The 21,184-nt window shown below is 39.8% G+C and overlaps 1 protein-coding gene across 2 annotated transcripts; it reads left to right on the top strand.

The window, feature by feature from the left end:
* Window positions 1-14,733: 14,733 nt before the first annotated feature.
* LOC124270039 lies at window positions 14,734-17,681 on the top strand. 2 transcript variants are annotated; one of them, XM_046705063.1, is made up of 5 exons: window positions 14,734-14,825; window positions 16,287-16,325; window positions 16,787-16,883; window positions 17,227-17,320; window positions 17,441-17,681. In XM_046705063.1, the coding sequence occupies exons 1-5, from the start codon at window positions 14,768-14,770 to the stop codon at window positions 17,507-17,509; spliced, it is 357 nt and encodes a 118-aa protein (XP_046561019.1). In that variant the 5' UTR covers window positions 14,734-14,767; the 3' UTR covers window positions 17,510-17,681. The 2 variants fall into 2 exon arrangements, with proteins under 2 accessions (XP_046561019.1, XP_046561020.1); XM_046705064.1 differs by lacking the exon at window positions 14,734-14,825 and adding an exon at window positions 14,832-14,952.
* Window positions 17,682-21,184: the final 3,503 nt, after the last annotated feature.

A 21,184-nucleotide genomic window follows, 5' to 3' on the forward strand; every position in this document is an offset into this window, starting at 1 on the left:
CAGACTGCAGTGATGACTGCCTGAACCATCCGAAAACTTTGCCGTATCCACCCCAAAACAGTTCGACAACGTTTACGTCATCATGGGATCAGACCACGACGTCCCTCCATACGGCCTATCCTGACACAACGTCATCGACAAGCTAGCCGAATGTGGTGCCGAAATTATGTCCGCAGACCCTTGTTTTGGTGGAGAAATGTTGTTTCTACAGAAGAGTCCAGGTTTAACATTTCCCATAGTGACGGATGTCATCGTGCATATAGACACGTGGGAGAACGTTATGCACAGGTCTGTGTCTTGCAGAGGAATCGCTTTGGTGGTGGTTCCGTGATGATTTGGGGTAGAATAACAGCACGCCAAAGAACTCCTTTGGTGATTGTTCAGGGCAACTTAACTGGTGTGGGCTACAGGGATCAGATTCTTCGACCTGTGGCAATTCCTTTTCTGCAACGTCATGGCCCTCGGTTATCATTCCAACAGGACATTGCCCGCCCTCACACGGCAAGGGTTGCTATGGATTTCTTGCAACACCGCAACGTTGACTTACTGCCTTGGCCTGCATATTCACCGGATCTCTCCCTGATAGAGTATGTTTGGGACGAGATGGATCGGCGTCTACGCCGTCTTCCTCATCCGCCAGATAACGTCCTTGACCTTGCAACAGAACTTGAGAGAATCTGGCGTGACATCCCACAAGCCTTCCTTGCACGTTTGATAGGCTCTATGTGTCGTCGATGCACTGCTGTTCTCAATGCCGATCGTAGACATACTCGTTATAGAGCTTGTAACATGGTCGTTTGACCCCTGTCCTGCTTGTGGACTCGTGACGCCATTGTGATTGACTTTTCAATTGAAATTCTCCCAACTTGTTATGGTCTCATGATCCCTCCATTAAAGTTTATATGTACCTTTGACATTGTTATCGTACTTATCAACTGGGATAATATTTTGACAATTCACAGTTTCTTTATGTGACTAGTATATTTTGTATCATGATAAAGACGTTGGAATATAACGTTACTAAATGCCTCAGTTCATGTGTACTGGAGTTCAGAGGTAGAGTTGGGTCCACTGAATTTCATCATGAATCGCAGGAAATTCCGGGAGGGATAAGCATTGTAAACCAGGGATGTGCAACCAGTTGAAACTAAAAAATGATACAGTAATTTTACGTGTTCCCGTCAATCCGTACTTGTACAATGTATTATAATGATCAGTCATGTTTAATATTGGTTTCAAGTTCCAGAATATCAAAGTGGGTGTCTTCATCGTGACTGTCAGATGTTCGACCGACCCTACTCAATATTTCCAAGAATAATGTGCACGCTGTAACCGATGGATTTTGCCTTTCACACCAACCACGAGAACAACCGGATATTTTCATTGATTACTTGTTACTTGTTTGTGGATAACGAGACTATACGGTACTTTGTGGAGTTTGCCTTTCAAAAAGAAATATAACAAGTCCATGGGTTACTTATAAATCGTTCGTTATTAACTAAAATAGTGTTCACGCTGGAAATGATTTTATCTTTCATCAAATGGTTAACAGGAATACCAAATATTTACTGTTCCTCAGCTCATGGATTACCTGTTAATAGTTAATGGAATAAAGAAATAGTGTACACACTGTAGGCGGTGGGTTTTACCTTTCACAACAAGCACGAAGACTACCAAAGACGGAACATATTCAGTACAATGCCTTTCTGTTTCTTTATAGGCATTCACTTTTAACTAATATTGGTATTTTTTTTATGTATTACTGACACAGCTTATGTTTGCAACTTAAAATAAGATAATTATGAAATTCAAATTGTAATGATGAAGCTGGTTATTCAGATGTATACCTGTAGCAAACCCATTATTATGTATCACAAATATGATAAATGTAATTCCGACTATATTGTTTTGCTTGTGTCTTCATATTTTTCTAGTGTAAAGGCGTTAGAAAATTAGTAAGGATATGTGAGTGCGTGACTTTGGTTTTATGCCGCACTTAGCTATATTTTAGATATGTGTCGGCGGTCTGTAAATAATCGAATCTAGACCAGACAATCCAGTGATCAACAGCATGAGTATCGATTTGCGCAAATGGGATACGATGACATGTGTGAACCAAGTCACGAGCCTGACCACTCGATCCCGTTAGTCTCCTCTTATGACAAGCATGGGTTACTGAAGGTTCATTCTAACCTGGACCTTCACGGGAGCTTATTTATGTAAGCATACATAACACTACATGTTGTTGCATACCAAATCCAAATCCGGAAAATATAAAAGTGCCTTTAAGATACTGAGGGTCATAAATAAGGAAACATCAGGAAAATTAAAGTGTTCCTTTAATTTTTTCAGTTTTCATCACCAGCTTTGAATAGCGCCGTTGGAGGAAACCTGAGAATACGTAAAGGAACACTGCCATGACCTGGTGTTCCCTTACTTGTTTCCCCCGGTATATTTCACTCTGACTAAGACAAAAACATAGCTGAAATTGAAACTTGGTGACAATTTAGTTGCAGTGTGAGATGAATATAGAAAAACAGGAATATCAGTTATGCCTGAAGATATGGTCACCATGACTACGCCGCCTCTGTGATTGTGAAATGAATTCTAATCCGGATTTTCCATGGTAGGTAAGGATTATGTATTGGCTATTCTGAATCAGCTCTGACGGTGGCCATGGAGTAGCCTAGTGTTCGCTTGACACGCCGAACCCGGGTTCAATTCCCCACATGGGTAACGCCGAACCCGGGTTCAATTCCCCACATGGGTACAATGTATAAAGCCCATTTCTAGTGCCATCCGTCGTGGCAGCGTAAATCTATACTCACTCACTGAAACAGTTCTGTTTACAAAATCATTGTATACTTGACAACGGTACCATGCTTGGCTGGAGGAATAAAGTCAAATACCTTGGCTTACAAAACTAGGGGTTCAGAGGATCCCCTGTTGCAAATATGTCAGGAATTTTTTAAATACGGGGGTCCTGTCCGGCAATAAAATAGTGTGGTGTACTGAAATCTAAGATGTCATTATTACTTTAATTAAAGAAACGCTATATTTGGTGAAGAATAAATAACTGTATGGGTCTTGAGACAAAATATACTCAGAAGCAAAAGTTACTGTTACATGACACATTTACATTTGTAAATCTTGTGTAGGTATTTTCGGATTTGAACCAGGGAACCCTTCTGGTGGTCAAAAAGGCTCGGAAAGCCCATGTCACGCTGGAAGAAAGCTCTGAGAAAAAAGAAAATTTCTACAGTACTTTGATTAAACCTAGTAAGTACGGAGCAATACCTTCAAATATAAGTGTAAGAGTGTACAATAATTGTGTTTTTTTGTGAAAAGCACAACATAATTATGTACATTAAACATACTAAAATGTGGTTTCAGGACTTAGGGTGTTTTGGCACAAAATCTTTTAAAACATACTTAAAGTAACATATGTTATATTTGGGATTACACTTTCTTAGTAAAGTACAAATTCTAGTACTTTTTGATTTGAGCCCCAATCGGGAGTCAGGCACCAAACGCCAGCACACAAAGTCAGCCGCCTAACCCGCTCAGCTACCGTGACTTCCACAACAATGGAAGTCGGACAACTGGTAGTCTAGACTGCGGGCCTTGTGTACCCCTCTGATAAGTGTTAATTGGCACTGCTCCCACGGCCGAAAGCTGCATTGTGTAATCATACTTAAAATACATAAATTATAAAAATATCCATTCAGTTAGTTGTCAATTTATCCAATATACGTATTCTAAAGACACGTTTAATCGTAGTTATCACACGGAAGGACTAAACAGTGTTATCAATTAATATATCTGCAGGATAGGGTTCACGGGGGACAGTACTTTTCGGGCTAAATAATGGAATATGTAATCGCAGTTTCTCTCGTTGCAGGACACTGTGTTACGCCTGTTTATAAAACACAGTGTGACGAATCTGACACTGTGTCCGTAGTAAGTTTTAATATTTTGTTCATGGGTAGACAATGCAGGCACGGTTCAGAAAAAAGCGTTTTCACAAACTGGAAACACTGGTCCTCTGATCCTTCCTTATCCAACATGGCATGGATTAAAAGATCGCATGATATAAAATGTAATGTTTTGGAGAAGTGTGTTTAAAAGGTTTCACTATTTGTGAAAGATTCATTTTGATAGATACAGATGATGTGATTTTAGCATGATCACTTTCAGCAAGTAAGCTGGTCAGAAAACATATAAAAGTGTAATCAAAACATGTTTAAGCTCTACTTATATTGCGACACAGTTGATAGCCTGGGGCGGTGGGGTGCCTAGTGGTCAAAGCGTTCGCTCGTCATGCCGAAGACACGGCTTCAATTCCCCACATGTGTACAATGCGTGAAGCCCATTTCTGGTGTCCCCCGCCGTGATATTGCTTGAATATTGCTAAAACATACTCACTCACTCCCTCAGTTGGGCACCCATGAAGGGCCACCTCCTCGTGGTGGGTGCTGGGTCACGCTAAGCGCCCTTCAACCCCCCGTTGTGGACCCGGGGGGATATTTGGTCCACCAACCCGTTTGCCGTGGGTTGCGCCCCTGTGTCGGTGGAGGACGGGAGTCTGGTGGTTGAGGGCACTGGTTCCAGGAACAGTGTTCCTTTGCCCAACACACCACTTCGACCCTTATTTCACCTAGACGGGTGGTTGAATGGGCCCGGTTCAACCAATCGGCTGGTCATGCTAAGCCCTGTACATGCATGTTTGTTATACAAAATTTAGAAACTATTCAATTTTTGTCAGTTGTCTTAGTTTTATGATAATATATTTGCATTTCGATCAAGTAACTATAATTTAGTGTTTTGCCTAGAGTCCTATGTCCAGAAGGCAGTGGCTCATGGGCCAATCTGGTGGATTAATTACTTGTTAATTATTCTGCTTGAGTATGTCATCCGGGTATCCTTGGTGCTGCAAGTCGGAAATCCACTTGTTATAAGCATTGTCTTTATGATACTCCGTGGTGGGTGGGGAGCTCGGATGATGAATCAATATATACTCGCCATGGAATACAGAAACCCCTCTAAGAAAACAAAACGTCCTCTTGACAACGATGATGACCAACGACCCTCCACTACAGTTGATTACTGGCCACGTTTCTTGATTGTTGAGACCTTGGATAAGACTCCTTTAAACTGAATCCTTTGCGATTTCAAAAGGTGTTTATGGCATAGCAGGAGAAGTGAAGACCGTTAAGCGCTTGCGTTCAGGATCACTTTTAATTGAATGCAACAGGAAATCACAGGCAACGAACCTGCTATCGACAGATATGTTTGTTGGTGTTCCCGTTCTGGTCTCTGCTCATAGAACCTTAAACACTAGCAAAGGGATTGTACGAGACAGAGATCGTCTCTTTGCAGATATGACGGAGATTGATATCGTATCTGAGATGAAGGACCAAGGAGTGTTATTTGTCAGAAGATTTACCACCCGTAAAAATAATGAAACTGTACCAACAAACACTTATCTCTTTTCGTTTTCCGCGCCAAATCCTCCAAAATCAATCAAGGCTGGTTATTGCAATGTGAACGTTGATATGTACATCCCACTCCTCTGCGGTGTTTTAAATGCCAAAAGTATGGACATGGTGTGAATAACTGCACATTGTCTGTTACATGTGCTCACTGTGCTGAGAATACACATGTAACAGAAGATTGTGACAATAGTTATAAAATGCGCCAACTGCAACGGTAGTCATTCATCTTTTTCTAAAGATTGTCCTATGTGGAAAAAGCAGATGGAAATAAACAGGATTAAATATACCAGAAATATCAGCTTTGCTGAAGCAAAAAAAGTTTGTTCTTTCTACAGAACATACTGAAACCTATGCCTCCATCGCCAGCACATCAACCGTACCAACCCATAAAGAAAGTTCTTCAACAAACACTATTCTTACTTCCTCACACTCCTGCCAAACAGACTTGACATGGGTGAACTCTGACGCTCCCAAACGCTTTTCTCCTGATCAGTCTACTCAGACGGAGAAATCACTTCCTGCACAGCAGACCCTCTCGCAGGGACAATCATCTCCTATTCCACCAGCTTCTATTCCACCAACTAGTTCTCAGCGTGAAAGAAGAGAAACACACCGGAAAGACCAAAATCAAATCAAGAGCAGAAACTTCAAAACCAGATCGAGCACCCAAAGGGTCAGATCAGATAAAGATGTATAATAAATTCGGGTCACTAGAGGATATGGATGTGTCTGATAGCATCCACCCAAGGGCACATAGCTTGTCGCCCTCCAAGACAGTCTTGGGGTAGATCCCCAATCAACCCACCAAAAGATAGTTTTTTCCAAAAATATAATACAGTGGAATTGTAGAGGACTAAGGGTTAATTTAAATGAATTACAGCTATTAGTCCAAGATTTTTACACCTTCAGCATTCTGTCTTCAGGAAACCTATCTGAAACAGACAGATACATTTAACTTACGTCAGTTCGATACCTATCATTCTTTTTTCACCTCCAGGTGACAGGGCAACCGGCGGATCTTCAATACTTGTTAAACAGGATGTTATCCATAGTCCTGTGGCACTTACAACTAATCTCCAAGCTGTTGCAGTTAGACTCACGCTTCACGTTACCTTTACATTGTGCTCTCTGTATATTCCGCCTTCTTCAGTACTCCAGCAGTCTGATCTTCAAGCCCTCTATGACCAACTTCCGACACCCTGTATTCTAATGGGTGATCTCAATGGTCATAACCCAATCTGGGGTGGTACAAGCACGAACACTAAAGGTAAAATACTGGAAGATTTTATATCCAATAATGACTTGTGTATATATAATGACGATTCCAGCACTTATCTGCATCCTGCAACCGGCACTTACTCTTCTTTAGATTTGTCTCTTGCAGACTCTAACCTCCTGAATGAATTTGATTGGTCAGTCCACAATGATCTCTGTGGAAGTGACCACTTTCCAACTATCCTATCAGAAATTTATCCCTCTGATTCTACATCTTATACAAGATGGAATTTTTCCAAGGCGGACTGGCCCCCTATTTCAAACTTTGTCCACATCTAAACTAAAAACTGAATATTTCAGTGATATAACAGATCCTATTGAGGTTTATTCTGACGTCTTAAATAAAATAGCTGATGAGTGTATACCAAAGTCCTCTACGACTCCACATGTACGGAAACCATGGTTTAATACAGACTGTAGGCAAGCCAGAAAAGCGCGGAAAAAGGCAGAGCGTTATTTCCGCCATCATCCAACTGTCCATAACCTGAATAAATTTAAAATACTCAATGCAAAGGCGCGTCGTACCTTTAAACAAAACAAACGACAATCTTGGAGAAATTATGTCTCCAAAATTAATTCACGTACGCCAATGTCCAGAGTATGGAACATGGTTCAAAGAATTAAAGGCAAAGGTTCCAAATCTGCTGTTCATCATCTTAAAGATGGTGATAATTTAATTAGAAACAAGTCTAAAATTGCAGATAAAATTGGCGAAACTCTTGCCAAAAATTCTTCATCGGCAAATTATGTCCCTGAGTTTCAGAAATACCAGAAACAACAGGAAAAGACTAAACTAAATTTCGAATCAAATAACGGTGAAGATTATAATGAAGTGTTTTCAGTACATGAGCTACATACTGCTCTTGCGCAAGCTCATGACACTGCAGCTGGTGATGATCATATCCATTACCAGCTACTGAAACACTTACCTGAACCATGTCTGGTCACACTTTTAGATATATTTGACAAAATATGGACGTCTGGAAATTTTCCTCCCTCGTGGCGTAATGCCATTGTTGTCCCCATACCAAAACCTGGCAAGGATCATACTGATCCGTCTAATTACAGACCAATATCTCTAACTAGCTGTGTCTGTAAAACCATGGAACGTATGGTGAATAATAGATTAACTTGGTATCTTGAAACCAATAACCTGATTACAAATATTCAATGTGGTTTCAGGAAAAATCGTAGTACGATTGATCATCTGGTACGTTTAGAATCCTTTGTCAAGAATGCTATAATTAATAAACAACATGCTGTATCAATTTTCTTTGATCTCGAGAAAGCTTATGATACGACCTGGAAGCATGGCATTTTGAAGGATTTATGATTTCGGTTTGAGAGGCCGTTTTGCCTCTCTTTATATCACAGTTTTTAAAAAACAGACAATTTCAAGTCCGAGTGGGTTCAACCCTGTCTGATCATTATAATCAGGATCAAGGTGTCCCTCAAGGCAGTATTTTGTCTGTCACATTGTTTAGTATCAAGATAAACAGTTTATCCAAGGTTTTAAACGATTCAATTGATGGATCACTTTTTGTGGATGATTTTAATATTTCTTGTCGTGGTAAAAATATGCATACTATTGAACGGCAATTGCAGTTGTGTTTAAATAAAATAAATAAATGGTGTCTTGAAAACGGCTTTAAATTTTCCAAGTCCAAAACTAATTGTCTACACTTTTGTAGAAAATATAAGCCGCATAAAGATCCAGAACTATCTTTAAATGGCACTCCAATCAAAGTTGTTAAGGAGGCCAAATTCTTGGGTCTAATTTTCGACTCCCATTTAACTTTTTTTTGCCGCATATTAAATCCCTAAAAACTAAATGCCTGAAGGCGCTTGATTTGTTGAAAGTCGTGTCTAATTCAAGGTGGGGGAGGGGATCAAGCTACCCTTCTCCACCTATATCGATCATTGGTCCGCTCGAAGCTTGATTATGGCTCCATCGTATATGGTGGAGCCTGCAAAAGCAACTTAAAACTTCTTGATTCTGTCCACCACCAAGGCCTAAGACTTTGTCTTGGGTCCTTTAGAACCTCTCCTATTGATAGTCTATATGTTGAAGCAGATGAGCCTTCTCTTACACAACGTCGGATAAAATTATCCTTACAATACATTACTAAACTTTATTCTAGCGAGTCTAACCCTGCATTTAACTGTGTCTTTCATCCCGTCTATGAGGATTTATACAATAAAAAACCTTCTCTTCTTCCGCCTCTTGGGCACAGAATTAAGCCATTCCTGTCCGCTGCCGGCATTGAGCTGGGAAATATAGCTCCTTCCCGTCTTCTTTCTTCTCCTCCTTGGCAACTGGTTAGGCCTGAAGTTGACCTTACTTTGACACAGTTTAAGAAATCGGAAACTAATGAACTACAATATAAACAAGAATATAATCAACTAAAAACTAAATATAATACACACAAATCCTTATTTACAGATGGGTCCAAGGACGGTGGCGCGGTGTCATGTGCCACGGTCATTGGATCCAGAACAATATCTTCTAGAATACCAGATAACAGCTCTATTTTTACAGCAGAAGCAAACGCCATATTAGCGGCTCTTAAATATATTCAACGACATCCCAAACATAAACAATATATAATATTTTCTGACTCTCTTTCTTGTCTTCAGGCTATTAAAAATCTTTCTTGTAAACATCCACTTTTATTAGAAATTATTGAATTGTATAATGAGCTTGCTACTGGCCAATGCGACATCGTCTTTGTTGGTTACCCAGCCACGTTGGCATTTCTGGGAACACAATGGCTGATCTTGCTGCTAAGGCAGCACTCAACAAATCTGTGACACCACTTCTTATTCCATACTCTGATTACAAAGCTAGCATTAGAACTTTCATCCGTGATCTGATGCAGAAGAAGTGGACACACCAAGTAGGTATTAATAAATTGCATGAAATAAAACCCAATATCGGTTACACTTACTTGGGTTGTCAGTCCAGATTTGAAGAGGTCATCATGCGACGATGTCGTATTGGCCATACAAGGTATACTCACAAATATTTGTTAAATGGTGAAGATCCTCCGTTTTGTATCCCTTGTGATGAGAGTCACAGTCAAGCATCTCCTGCTTGACTGTGTTGAATTCTCCATCATAAGGGATAAATATTTCAATGTTAAAACTGTTAAGGATCTTTTAATTCTGTTCATCTTTATTTAATTCTTGGTTTTTTAAAAGAAATTGATTTCATTAATGAATTTTGATTAATATATTCTGTATATAGCTGTGTTTTAATGATTGGTAGTTTGATAAGTAACTTAGATTGTTGGTGGCTGTACTCTCAAGGGGGTTGAAGTATTGTAAAATTATTGTCCCCCTGAGAGGGTACGTAAGTCCCAAAACTTCGAAAGTCAATTTAAACTTACCAGGATTTTTAAACGTAGCATTTTTGTCATTTTAATTGTAGCTAACATTTCTGACAATCGCCAGCAGCTGAAGGGATGGTGTAAATCCAACTAGGGTCCATGCAGGTAGCCAAGGTACTGTAAGTCCCCATGGTCCCTAGTATGGTGATCGACCTTCGGTTGTTGGCGATCTATAGCCTGTTTTTATCTTGTATTGTCCTAATAGTGCTATTAGTTTTAACCTTCCACACTAGTTTTAAATCTAATTGTGATATTCTAGTTGTTTTACTGCCCTTCGTTGGCAGGTGTTTTATATTATACACATATTACATTTCAATATCAAATGTTCTCGTCACGATATGGCTGAAATATTGCCGATGTGACGTTAAATAATAACTCACTCACTCACTCACTCACTCCCTCAGTTGATAATCTCAGTGCATCATCGACACTTATGTTTGTTTTTGTATTGAAAAACATGAGCATAGGACTGGTTTAGACCCTTAACTTGTGAATGACACTACCAAGAACTCAGAATCAAAACCCAAATGATAAATTTGTGTGTGTCTGTATATTTTGTTTCGTGCAAGGCTTACTTAGACATAACAGTTGCGCCAGTGTCGGGCTTCGTCTTTCTGAGTGCTGTTGATCTGTGAGTACATAGAGTGTCTGTAAAACCCTATATCTGTGTACACATGCATTCAAAGAGGCAGGCCGATACTGTGAGATATGCAAATGTACTAGGCAAGTTCATATAACCTGACAAGGCTCAAGAGAAAGGTCACCATGAGATTCACAACGGCCGTCTAGCTTGAGTGAGCCTGGTAATACGTTGCCCCGGGTATGTGCATGTCAGCGTAACATCCTTCTTGGTGTAGGGAATCAGGGCGGGGTGTTTTCAGTTAGCTCAAAATATTTTTGTGGAAGATCAGGGGGATTAGGGCTGCTGGATTATAGTCTGTTTCTGAAATGTACCCACCAATTAAGGTCCCCAGGCTCAAACTATAGCTTGGTGAACTGTGTTTAATGATTGTCATGTCATTCATATTTACTCAACTTAAATGAATACTTTATTTGAAATCAATGAACGTGGCGAATTTGTGTATACTTACTCAATATATTAGACTACTTTGATTAAAATCAATCATTGGCTATAAAAAAGTGACATGTTCAGTAAACCTGTCAAAATGGCAAACGTCAATGTTCATACTGTTTTTTCCAACATCTAATGGTGGTCGTATATTTCATGCTGGGTTTCAGTACACCAAACCGAACAGCTACAAGGATACTATCTAATAGCGAAGTAAGCAGCATACGCAGGGTTATCCAGCAACTATAAACACAAGGAATGACCTCCCGATCAAATTTGGAAGACCACACAATCATCACTCTGACCAACATGTACGAAGCATTCAGTCTATGTGTCCAGAACAAACAACCATATGAGAATAAAATGGCCCAGAAGAATTATGTCCTGTCACAAAGTACTTGAATTTGACGCTCCCGAGAATCTGACATACGTTATTGTTAGGGTATGTCTCATCACTGCAAAAAAATAATGTGAGCCTTTTACGTGTTGTCTGTTTGCACTGAAAGCGTACCTTTGAATTTCACTTTAAACAAAAATGTAAATCAAATAGAGTGAAATTAAGATTGCGAATCCTTATAATTTTACCTTGCCAATTGAACTTTTAACTCTCAAAATTTTATTCAACTTAGGATAAAAGTTGTTTAACAAACGATCATAGATTCAAATCGTTATTATTGGTTTGTATTATTAGGGGAAACGCGCAGTAGTTGTAACAGTGAAGTAAATGCACGTGCTGTACGTGATTAGTGTTAACTTACACCAACCTTACGTGTTCTCGGAGTTTCATTTAATATGAATATCCCTGCAATGCACAATAAACCAAGAAGTTGTTATCCATAATGTTTGTCTTGTATTACTACACCAACTTCTAAATGCCTTTGAAGAATTGTTACGAATTTCACAATGTTATATTAATCTCAGCAACATATTTTATATACGCTTCACATTCATGTGGCTATTTGCAAACCAAAGGTCATAACTGTGTTCATATAGTGTTTTATTATTAGTGTTATATTTTGCTAGTTTAAAGGGGACTCACAAGCCTTTCATGACAGTAATTTCTAAACCCTATCAATATACATTGTCCTTCATAGTCTTATGGGTTCTTAACTTCCCTGTATTAATCCTTTGCATCCATGCACACCCACAGGAGCGTGTCACGCTTAGAAACAGCGTTAGAAAGACATATAGGTATATAGACCCTACCCTAGTACTATACTGAGTCACAAAAGAAGCTTCACATCCATTCTTCAGGGCACTATAAAAGAACAAGAGATGGTAAGATGGTTAAATTGTTATTATGTCATTGCTGAGATCTGTGTGATGTACTCGATACACTGACATTGCCATAATCAGTTCCATTAGGCTACATCGCCGTTCCAAAACATGGGTATACGGAATGTCAAGTCACAGGAATAAAAAATGAAATTTCTCCGTTCAATATCGTGTATGGCCGCCCCGCGCATTCACCACTACCAAACACCGTCTCCTCATCGACTGCCTGATGCTCTGTGAACACGTGGTTGAAGATTCTGCGCCATTGCTCTGCAAGGCAGCGCCAAGTTCCTGCAAATTCTGAGGTTGGTTCCTAGGACCACGAAGCCTTCTCCCAAAGCGCATCCCAAACGTGTTCTATTTGATTTAAGGTCAAGGGACCTCGATGGCCAGACCAGGACGTTGATTCCAGCGTTTTGAAGGAAATTTCGTGTCAACATCGCGGTATAGCGGCCGAGCATTATCATGCTGGAACTGTAGACCTGGGCCATGAGCCACCATGAAAGGAACGAGTTCAGGGGTGAGCACCTGGTCGCGGTAAGCAGCAGCTGTGAGTTTTTTACGGATGACCAGAAGTCGGGAACACCATGCAACTTACGCCTCCGAATCTGTCGACTTCCTGTACACAACATTGGGCAAACCGTTCATTGCGTCGTCTCCAGACTCTATGCCTGCCGTCCGCGAATCTGAGGGTAAACCTGGATTCATCGCTAAAGACGACTCGATTCCAGTCTCTCTTGGTCCATCGGAGGTGACGTTGGGCCCACAGCAGACGTTGACGTTGATGAAACGGCGTCAATATTGGCCCACGATATGGACGTCGAGAATGGAGATTGGCAGCCCGCAACCGATTTGACCTCTAAACATCTCAGCTCTGGTTCGTGTAGCCGGCAGAAATCTGTCACGTAGGTGACGTAGGACGATTTGACGGTTTCCTGCTCGTGACGTCACACGTGGACGACCCGACCTTGGGCTGTCAGAAGTGGTGCCAGTTTATTGTAGACGACCTACACAGTACGACGGCTGCATCCCATTGCTCTTGCAACATCAATAACTGATCTTCCCGCTTTGCAACATGCCAACGGCACGTTCACGTTGCACATTTGACAATCGTGGCATTTCAAGTACCATTAGAACTGTGGTTAAAAAGTGTTTTTGTCAATTCTTGAGGCCAATGCAAACACGTGCATATGAAGAAAACTTCGAAGCGAAGATCACGTGATCGACTGCACGTGCAAAACCTGATTTGGCACTAACGTCATTTGCACGAGGAATGGATGGGTTTGAGTGGGTTTTGCTAACGTTTTTCTAGAGTCGAAAGATAGGGATCCCATTTTGGATACATAGATGTATCATCAGAAAAAAGTTATTCATTATTTTTCAAATTACATTTTGTGAAGTTTCTTTTTTGACTCAGTATATATACAATTTTAATACTAGGGTTGGGTCTATATACCTATATGTCTTTCTAACGCTGTTTCTAAGCGTGACACGCCCCTGTGTGCACACCTATATATCGTGAATATCGTATCTTAACTATGCCAGGTTGAAATGAAGCTTGCAAATAGCGGTAATCGCAGTCTCCTAACAGTTTTCTCAGCTTAAAATTCCAGTTTTTACACCCGTGAAGGCACACGTATAAGTCTATAGAAATATCCTTTTATTTAATATGTTGTTGTACAAACACATATATCTGCAATCGTCTGTGATATGCTTACGGGTACTCATCCTATACCTCCAAGTACTCCATCTGTTGGCGCATATCTACTAACACCTACGTAAAAGCAGTCCCGGTTCTGAACAGCTTTTATACACGAGTGATTCTGAAGACCCCACACAGCTGCCCCATGTGTGATAGCCGGAAGTACGATACTGTCAAATAATTTATGAAATACTTTAAAATCCTTATCACCAGGAAGTTTACGGTCATTCAGCTCTCACTAGCCCTACAGCTCTCTTGAAACTGTGTTGCATGCAACAAGTTGTTAACACAAGTTGAAACAAATTGACGGATCCAGGGGGAGGGTGGGGGTGGTTTCAGGGGTGGTGGTGGGGGGACTTGGTTCGACTCCCCCTTTGAAACTTCCTGGATCCGCCTATGCAACGTGAGAACCTATTGTTCGTGTACCGCGCATGTGACCAGAACGTGATTCTTCAAGGTCAAGCATTGTTCTATTCATTATGCATCACTTATGTCAAATGTATTGACGCCAAATATAGCCATGCAGTTGGCGTGCTGATAAACACGTTTACCATGTCCATATATGGTTGCTGTGAAAAATACATTGACAATAAAAGTTGTGTCTGAAAGTTGTATCCGGGGTATGTTGTTTTTCATTAGCCCTCAATCTGCTTGTTTCTTGGAAAAGCTAGCCTATAAAGAGACAGGCATACTGTCTGGTCGCCAGAGACCTGTGAGCAGCGGCGTTAAACCAGACCTTCAAAACAGGTACAGTAATGGGGTAAACATTTAGATGTCTGTGTAATCCTTGCGAGCCTGCATGATAATTTGGACTATAGATGTAAGGCTTGTGGTCATTCGCTTGACATGTCACGATCCTGGTTCGATACACAACCTGGGTACGATATGAGAAGCCAGTTTCTGGTGCCACCCGTCATGATATTGCTAGAATCCGTTGGTATATGACCAGATGGTAGCCACGTGAATACGTGCAAACACCTTAGTTGTGAGTATAGCATGTAGTGTAGGGCTAAGGTGATGTGATTAGGTGTTCAGTCCAGTCAGCTGTGAATGGGTACCTCGTTGATGGAAGAAGCCACAATAACGCGGTAGCCTAGTGGCTGCAAGAGTCTCTATACTTTCAAAGGAGCTGAGTTTGATAACATGAGACAGATTGACATCCACGATTGAGGGGAAAATATCAGCCTGAGCATGCACTAGTTACGTGGATATAGTGCACATATCCATATAGTGCACATATCCACGTAACTAGTGCATGCTCCAGGCGCTGATAGTTTTCCCCCTCAATCATTGGATGTCAATCGCAATCTCGTATTATCAAACTCAGCTCCCTTTGGGAGTATACGACTCTTGCAGCCACTAGGCCCACCGCGTTATTGTGGCTTTCCCATCCTAACGAGGTACCCATTCACAGCTGGGTGGACTGGGACACATAGTCACATCACCTTGCCCAAGTTCACTGCACGTTGCTGTACTAAGGTGAAGGTGCTATAATAATAAATAATAATAATAACAATATGCAGTGTTGGGGAGCCTTCATATTCTCCGGAAAGTTCTTGGTGGGTTCGACTAGGCAGCGTTTCCTGGGAGAAGTCCTTTCACTGTCTGGGCTGCGTGTAGAGGGGGCGAGGGCCCTGAGCTGATGATGAGCCTAATCAGCCTGACTGTGCCAGGATCACCCGAACCCTCTCTGCTGCATATTATCTTTAATGTGTAAAATATAATAATAATAATATTATCGCTAAAGGCTGCATAAGATCATACACACTCATTTGGACTATACATTGTGTTTAACATCAGCTAATTTATGCCGATTCCATTGTATTTTCAATTTTACGGCACTGTTCTACTTATACCAATTTAACTAAGTCATGTAGCAAGAAATGGAGACTAAGGATGAGCAGATAGCCTTGAGTTAATCTTAAAGTATATGGGGCATCATTATGAAGAAATTATTAAACGTCATGGCTCTGTATTTTAATGAGTAGTTTTAAAATGATGGCTTATTGATTGTTTCCCTTTCTCATGTTAAATTACATTCAGAACTTCTAATATACGTGTATGTGTTTGTTACGTTTTAGACTCATTGTTGGAACCAAGGATGGCAAACAGACCAGGCGGTGGGTACATTTAAGTACATGTTAGTGGAGATATTGTAAACAAAATATCAAACTATTTGGACTCTATGAGAAATTTCAGAAACCTTGTAAGAGCTTCTCCGAGGGCATTTTATTTTTCATTAGCCCTACATCTGCTTCATTCTTGGAAAAGCTAACTTATAAAGAGATGGTGTAAGCATCAACGTTAAATCATAGCTTGGAAACAGGTACAGTAATGAAGGAGACATTTACTTGCCTGTATATGTTTGTCCATACCCGTTTGAGATATTTGGACTATGGATCTGTCATTTATGTATCTTTTAGTGGCGGTATTTTTAAAAAGTAATATTACGCCATTTTGACGCCACTGGTACCTGTAGGAACATTGTCAGAACTTGTTAACACATAAAAATGCAAACAAAACAAACATTTGTTGTCATGTAAGTTTCGATGTCAGTGGATCAAACCCTTGAATATTCCAGTGAGTGTCAGACCCCTTGGAGGTTCAAGATATCTAGTTATCTACGAGATAGGTGCAGCTAATCAGGAACCTACATCTGCAGAAGCAACTGTCAACAGGTAAGGATGATAATTCAATTCCTGAACAATGGCTTTCAGAAGTCTTCTTGAGCTTTTAAATCGTTGTTTGGGATAGTGATGTTACAAAATGAAGGGAAAGCATGTTTTATCTGACATCGAATATTTTCCCGAAAGATTATTTTTTTGTGTTACTGCATAGCAATCTAAAGATCGCCACGTACATATATAAATAGAAGTGAACATGAACTACGAATCATTATATATTTATCAATCGATTCCTATGTTCCAGCATGTTTAACTTCCAAGTCCCGACTTGGTCTCATTATTTTGTATCATGATAAAGACGTTAACCGATGGGATATAATGTTATTAAATGCCTCAGTTCCAGTGTAGTGAAGTTCAGAGCTAGAGTTGGGTCCCGTGAATTTCATCATGTATCGCATCAAGAACCAGCAGGGATAACGATTATAGAACAGGTATGTGCAACTAGTTGAGGGAAGAAAACTGGTACAATATTTTATGTTGTTTCCATCAATCCATGTTTGTATAATGCATTACAGTGATCAGCCGTGTTAAATGTTGGTTTCATGTTCCAGAAAACCGTTCATGGGGAATACGTGGTGACTGTGGAATGTCCGGTCGACCCTACTGACAAGTTCCAATGAATTTGAAATCTACTTGTTAGTCATTGGTCGATTATTGGAATCATGTGCACGCTGTAATCGATTGATTTTGCCTTTTACAACAACCACTAGGACTACCGAATATTTCCATGGATTACTTGTTAGTTAGTTGTGGATTACTAGAATACACTGTAATTTATTGATTTTACCTTTACCAATAGAAATAGAACTACCGAATATATCCAATGAGTTCATGGATTACTTGTTAAATGTCAGTTTACATGCAGTAACTGACGGATTGTGTCTTTCTAAATAAAAAAGATCAATAAGACTACAGAATATTTCGTATGAGTTCAGGGATTAACTGTTGGTGGTTAAATTGTTAATTAAGAAATAGGACTAACCAATATGTTATGAGTTCATGGACTAATAATAATTCTTTGTGCATTACTAGAATAATGAGTATGTTGTGACGTTGGATTTTACCTTTCTCAACAATCACTGGGACTAGTTTACATATTTATATCCTGTAAGTCGAGTTTGGAATATGCTCTTTTAGACGTGGTGTTTGCCTTATTCGTCTATACTCCATTGTCTGACTGAAGAAGCATCCGACTAATGGGAATAACTTTTATTTTCAATTAGCAATTAAAAAAATAATAAAACGTGCACGTCGAAGGTGTCCTCCCATAAGAACTACAGCTTAAAACACATGTCATTATCCAGTGCACATATTAACTACATGCTGTTACCTGCGTCTGCTTAATGGATTTGCCCAACACAAAACAAATAAAACATATATAACATGTAGTTCATGTTGGTTCATGTTGGTTTTGATAGTAAATAGTTTGCCTTCACAAAATGTAAATTTTGTCAGTTATGATCGAACAAGTTCCGCATCGAGGTGTTTGACATTTTGTTACACTGACTGATAAACCTTTTTTCATAGTATCACTTGTATACAAAATTGGAAGATTTGCTTTCATAATGGGCATAATTGTACAGTTATTATGATTGTAGTACAAACAAATGGAAGAATGTCCATCTCTGTATTTGTTTCTTTTGTTTAAATGTCTACCTAAGAAGATATGTTTTATTTATCTATAACATATTACCTATCAATCTGATCCATGTAGAACACAGCTTCAATAAGTAGCCAACTGCGTCGAGGTCCTGGGTTGCATGCTATAACAATATTATTTTAACTTAAAAACTCATTCGTTTATATTTCGCCTTTACTCCAATATACCTTTACCTATATTCCAATATACTCTTGGCTTGTTTTTTTCTTCTATCATATGAATACAAGAACATTCACTAACTACAGCATACCCTTCTCTCTTGTCCTTTGCTTTCTGGTTATTACCTTTACAACAACATAATTTCTGGTCAATAGGACTTTAAGCATGTAGTTCTTCTGGGAGAGCTGATGGGCTGTGCTCATTACATGCCATGGGGGTGCCTCGACTCAGATACTTAATCCCTAATTAATCCCTGTAGTTAATGTGGGATGTAGTTCAAATGGGATGTAGTTCTTATGGGAGTAAACCACGTCGAATATTTCTTAATTTGGCAATCACTTAACACAGTGATTTATTAATGGTTAGTTAAATGTCACAATAATTTCGAATGAAGATTGTATCAATATACTTGAAATTTTTTGAAGTAGCATACCTGCCATGCTCGTGCTGTCATTTTAGATAGATATATTGTCTGTACAATTTGGTGCTGCGGCAGTGGACTCGCAGTGAAACCCATGTCGTAGATGGATATCCTATTTCAACATAAAAGAAGAAAAGACATTGCATACTCCCATTTATACATTTAGCACAGTCTCTTTGTCAGTCCCACTCTCTAACAGTCCCAAGCAATATGTTTTGTACGAGCGAGGACGCGTTCTGTTCAATGTTTTTTTCTGATTTTTAAAAAATTATTAATTTCTTTCTGTCTTCTCGTATATTTGATTTATTACTGACACAGCTTCTGTTTGTAACCTAAAAATTAGATAATAAGGAAGTTCAAATTTCATTGATAAAGTTTTTTATTCATATGTATACGTGTGGCGCACCCATTATCCTGTATCACAAGAAATAAAATGATAAATGCAATGCCGAGTATTGTTTTCCATATGTCTTCATATTTATATGGTGAAATGCGTTATAGGTAGGTATGGATAGGCATTGGCTGTTCTGAATCAGTTCAGACGGTGGGGTAGCCTTGTGGTCTGATCGTTCGCTCGTCACACTGAAGACCCGGGCTCGATTCCCTAGATGGGTACAATGGGTGAAACCCACTTCTGGTGTCCGCCGCCGTGATATTGCTGGAATATTGCTAAAAGCGACGTAAACCTATACTCACTCAACACTCAATCACTCACTCACTGAATCATTTCTGTTTACAAACTCATTGTATTCTTGACAACGGTACCATGAATGATTGGAGGAAAACTTGCAAACTTAACTTGCAAAACTAGTAGTACAGAGGACCCCCGTTAGAAATTTCAAGAATCCTTGCAGGAATATGAGGGTTCTGTAAGGCAATGAAATAGTGTGGTGTACTGAAATCTAAGATTTCATTATTACTTTAATTAAAGGAACGTTACTTTTTGTAAATCTTGTGAACGTATTTTGGGATTTGAACCAGGGAAAGAGTGTGTTAAAATGGTCGAAGAATCGCCATACCCGACATGGGGAAGACCCTCACCATATTCGAGAAACCAGACAGAAGTCAGAAAAACTCCTTTAGTAATCGTTCGATATGCCACGCCTCGGGGAAAACGACATACTAAGGGCTGTCTGTATACTTTAGTCTACTCATCGGAGCGTAGACCGTCTACAGTGTCCGCTCACCACTAACGACCCCGTGTCAAGTCCGATGGACTCAATTTAGCACCCTGAACCATTTGTCTTTCCAAGTAACAATATGTTAATCGCTGTTTAACTGTGACTTTGTTAATTGTTTGTCAGAATAACTTTTGCTCTGAGTATCCAAATCATTGACAATTCAACGCATCTGTACTCACATACCTGTGCCTCGAGTAAAACCCTGCAGAACAATAAAAAAATATATTTTAGGTTCATGTTTAGACATCATCGGAACATGCACAAATGCTGTCTATATACCTGGGTAATACCCATAATCCCTGAAATATAACAACAACAAAATTCAAGGTACACCGCGATCTGATAAGTCACCTTCATGCTAAGACACATCTTTCTTTCAAACCGGACCACGCACTAGTAATTCTTAGTGTATTACACAAGCTCTCGATTACAGTATTGACACAGTTGTTTCAATTGGTATGTTTGAACACCGTTCAGGGTCATCACGTGTCTGTACATGTAACCTGTGAAAGAATGGTCACCACAACATAGTAGAAGCACAAGCCTGAGGCAGTCCGGGCCTTGCAGAAATGATACGTCCTGTGACCAACACACTGCCAACAACCCAACCATGTAGTACGTCGTGCCGATTTCCTAGAAATGAGTTTCCCCGTCAATTTCTAGGAAATTGCGTGTTGAGTCCAAACAGTATAAATTTGCAGATTGCGATAAAATCGAAACATGCGTATTTGACTCAGTTTGGACGGTTATTAAAAAAATATATTTTAGGTTCATGTTTAGACATCATCGGAACATGCACAAATGCTGTAATACCCATAATCCCTGAAATATACACAACTATAACAACAACAAAATTCAAGGTACACCGCGATCT

This window comes from Haliotis rubra, unplaced genomic scaffold (genome assembly GCF_003918875.1).
Source record: "Haliotis rubra isolate DU_JTF1 unplaced genomic scaffold, ASM391887v1 Scf1491, whole genome shotgun sequence".
Classification (NCBI taxonomy): domain Eukaryota; kingdom Metazoa; phylum Mollusca; class Gastropoda; order Lepetellida; family Haliotidae; genus Haliotis; species Haliotis rubra.

Bases quoted from the DNA above. Each gene is read 5' to 3' on its own strand.
- LOC124270039 (XM_046705063.1), top strand. From the start codon at position 14,768: ATGGTTGCTGTGAAAAATACATTGACAATAAAAGTTGTGTCTGAAAGT. The intron at 16,326-16,786 runs GTGGGTACATTT...TGAATATTCCAG, and splicing joins GATGGCAAACAGACCAGGCG to TGAGTGTCAGACCCCTTGGA. The intron at 17,321-17,440 runs GTATGTGCAACT...TTCATGTTCCAG, and splicing joins GGATAACGATTATAGAACAG to AAAACCGTTCATGGGGAATA.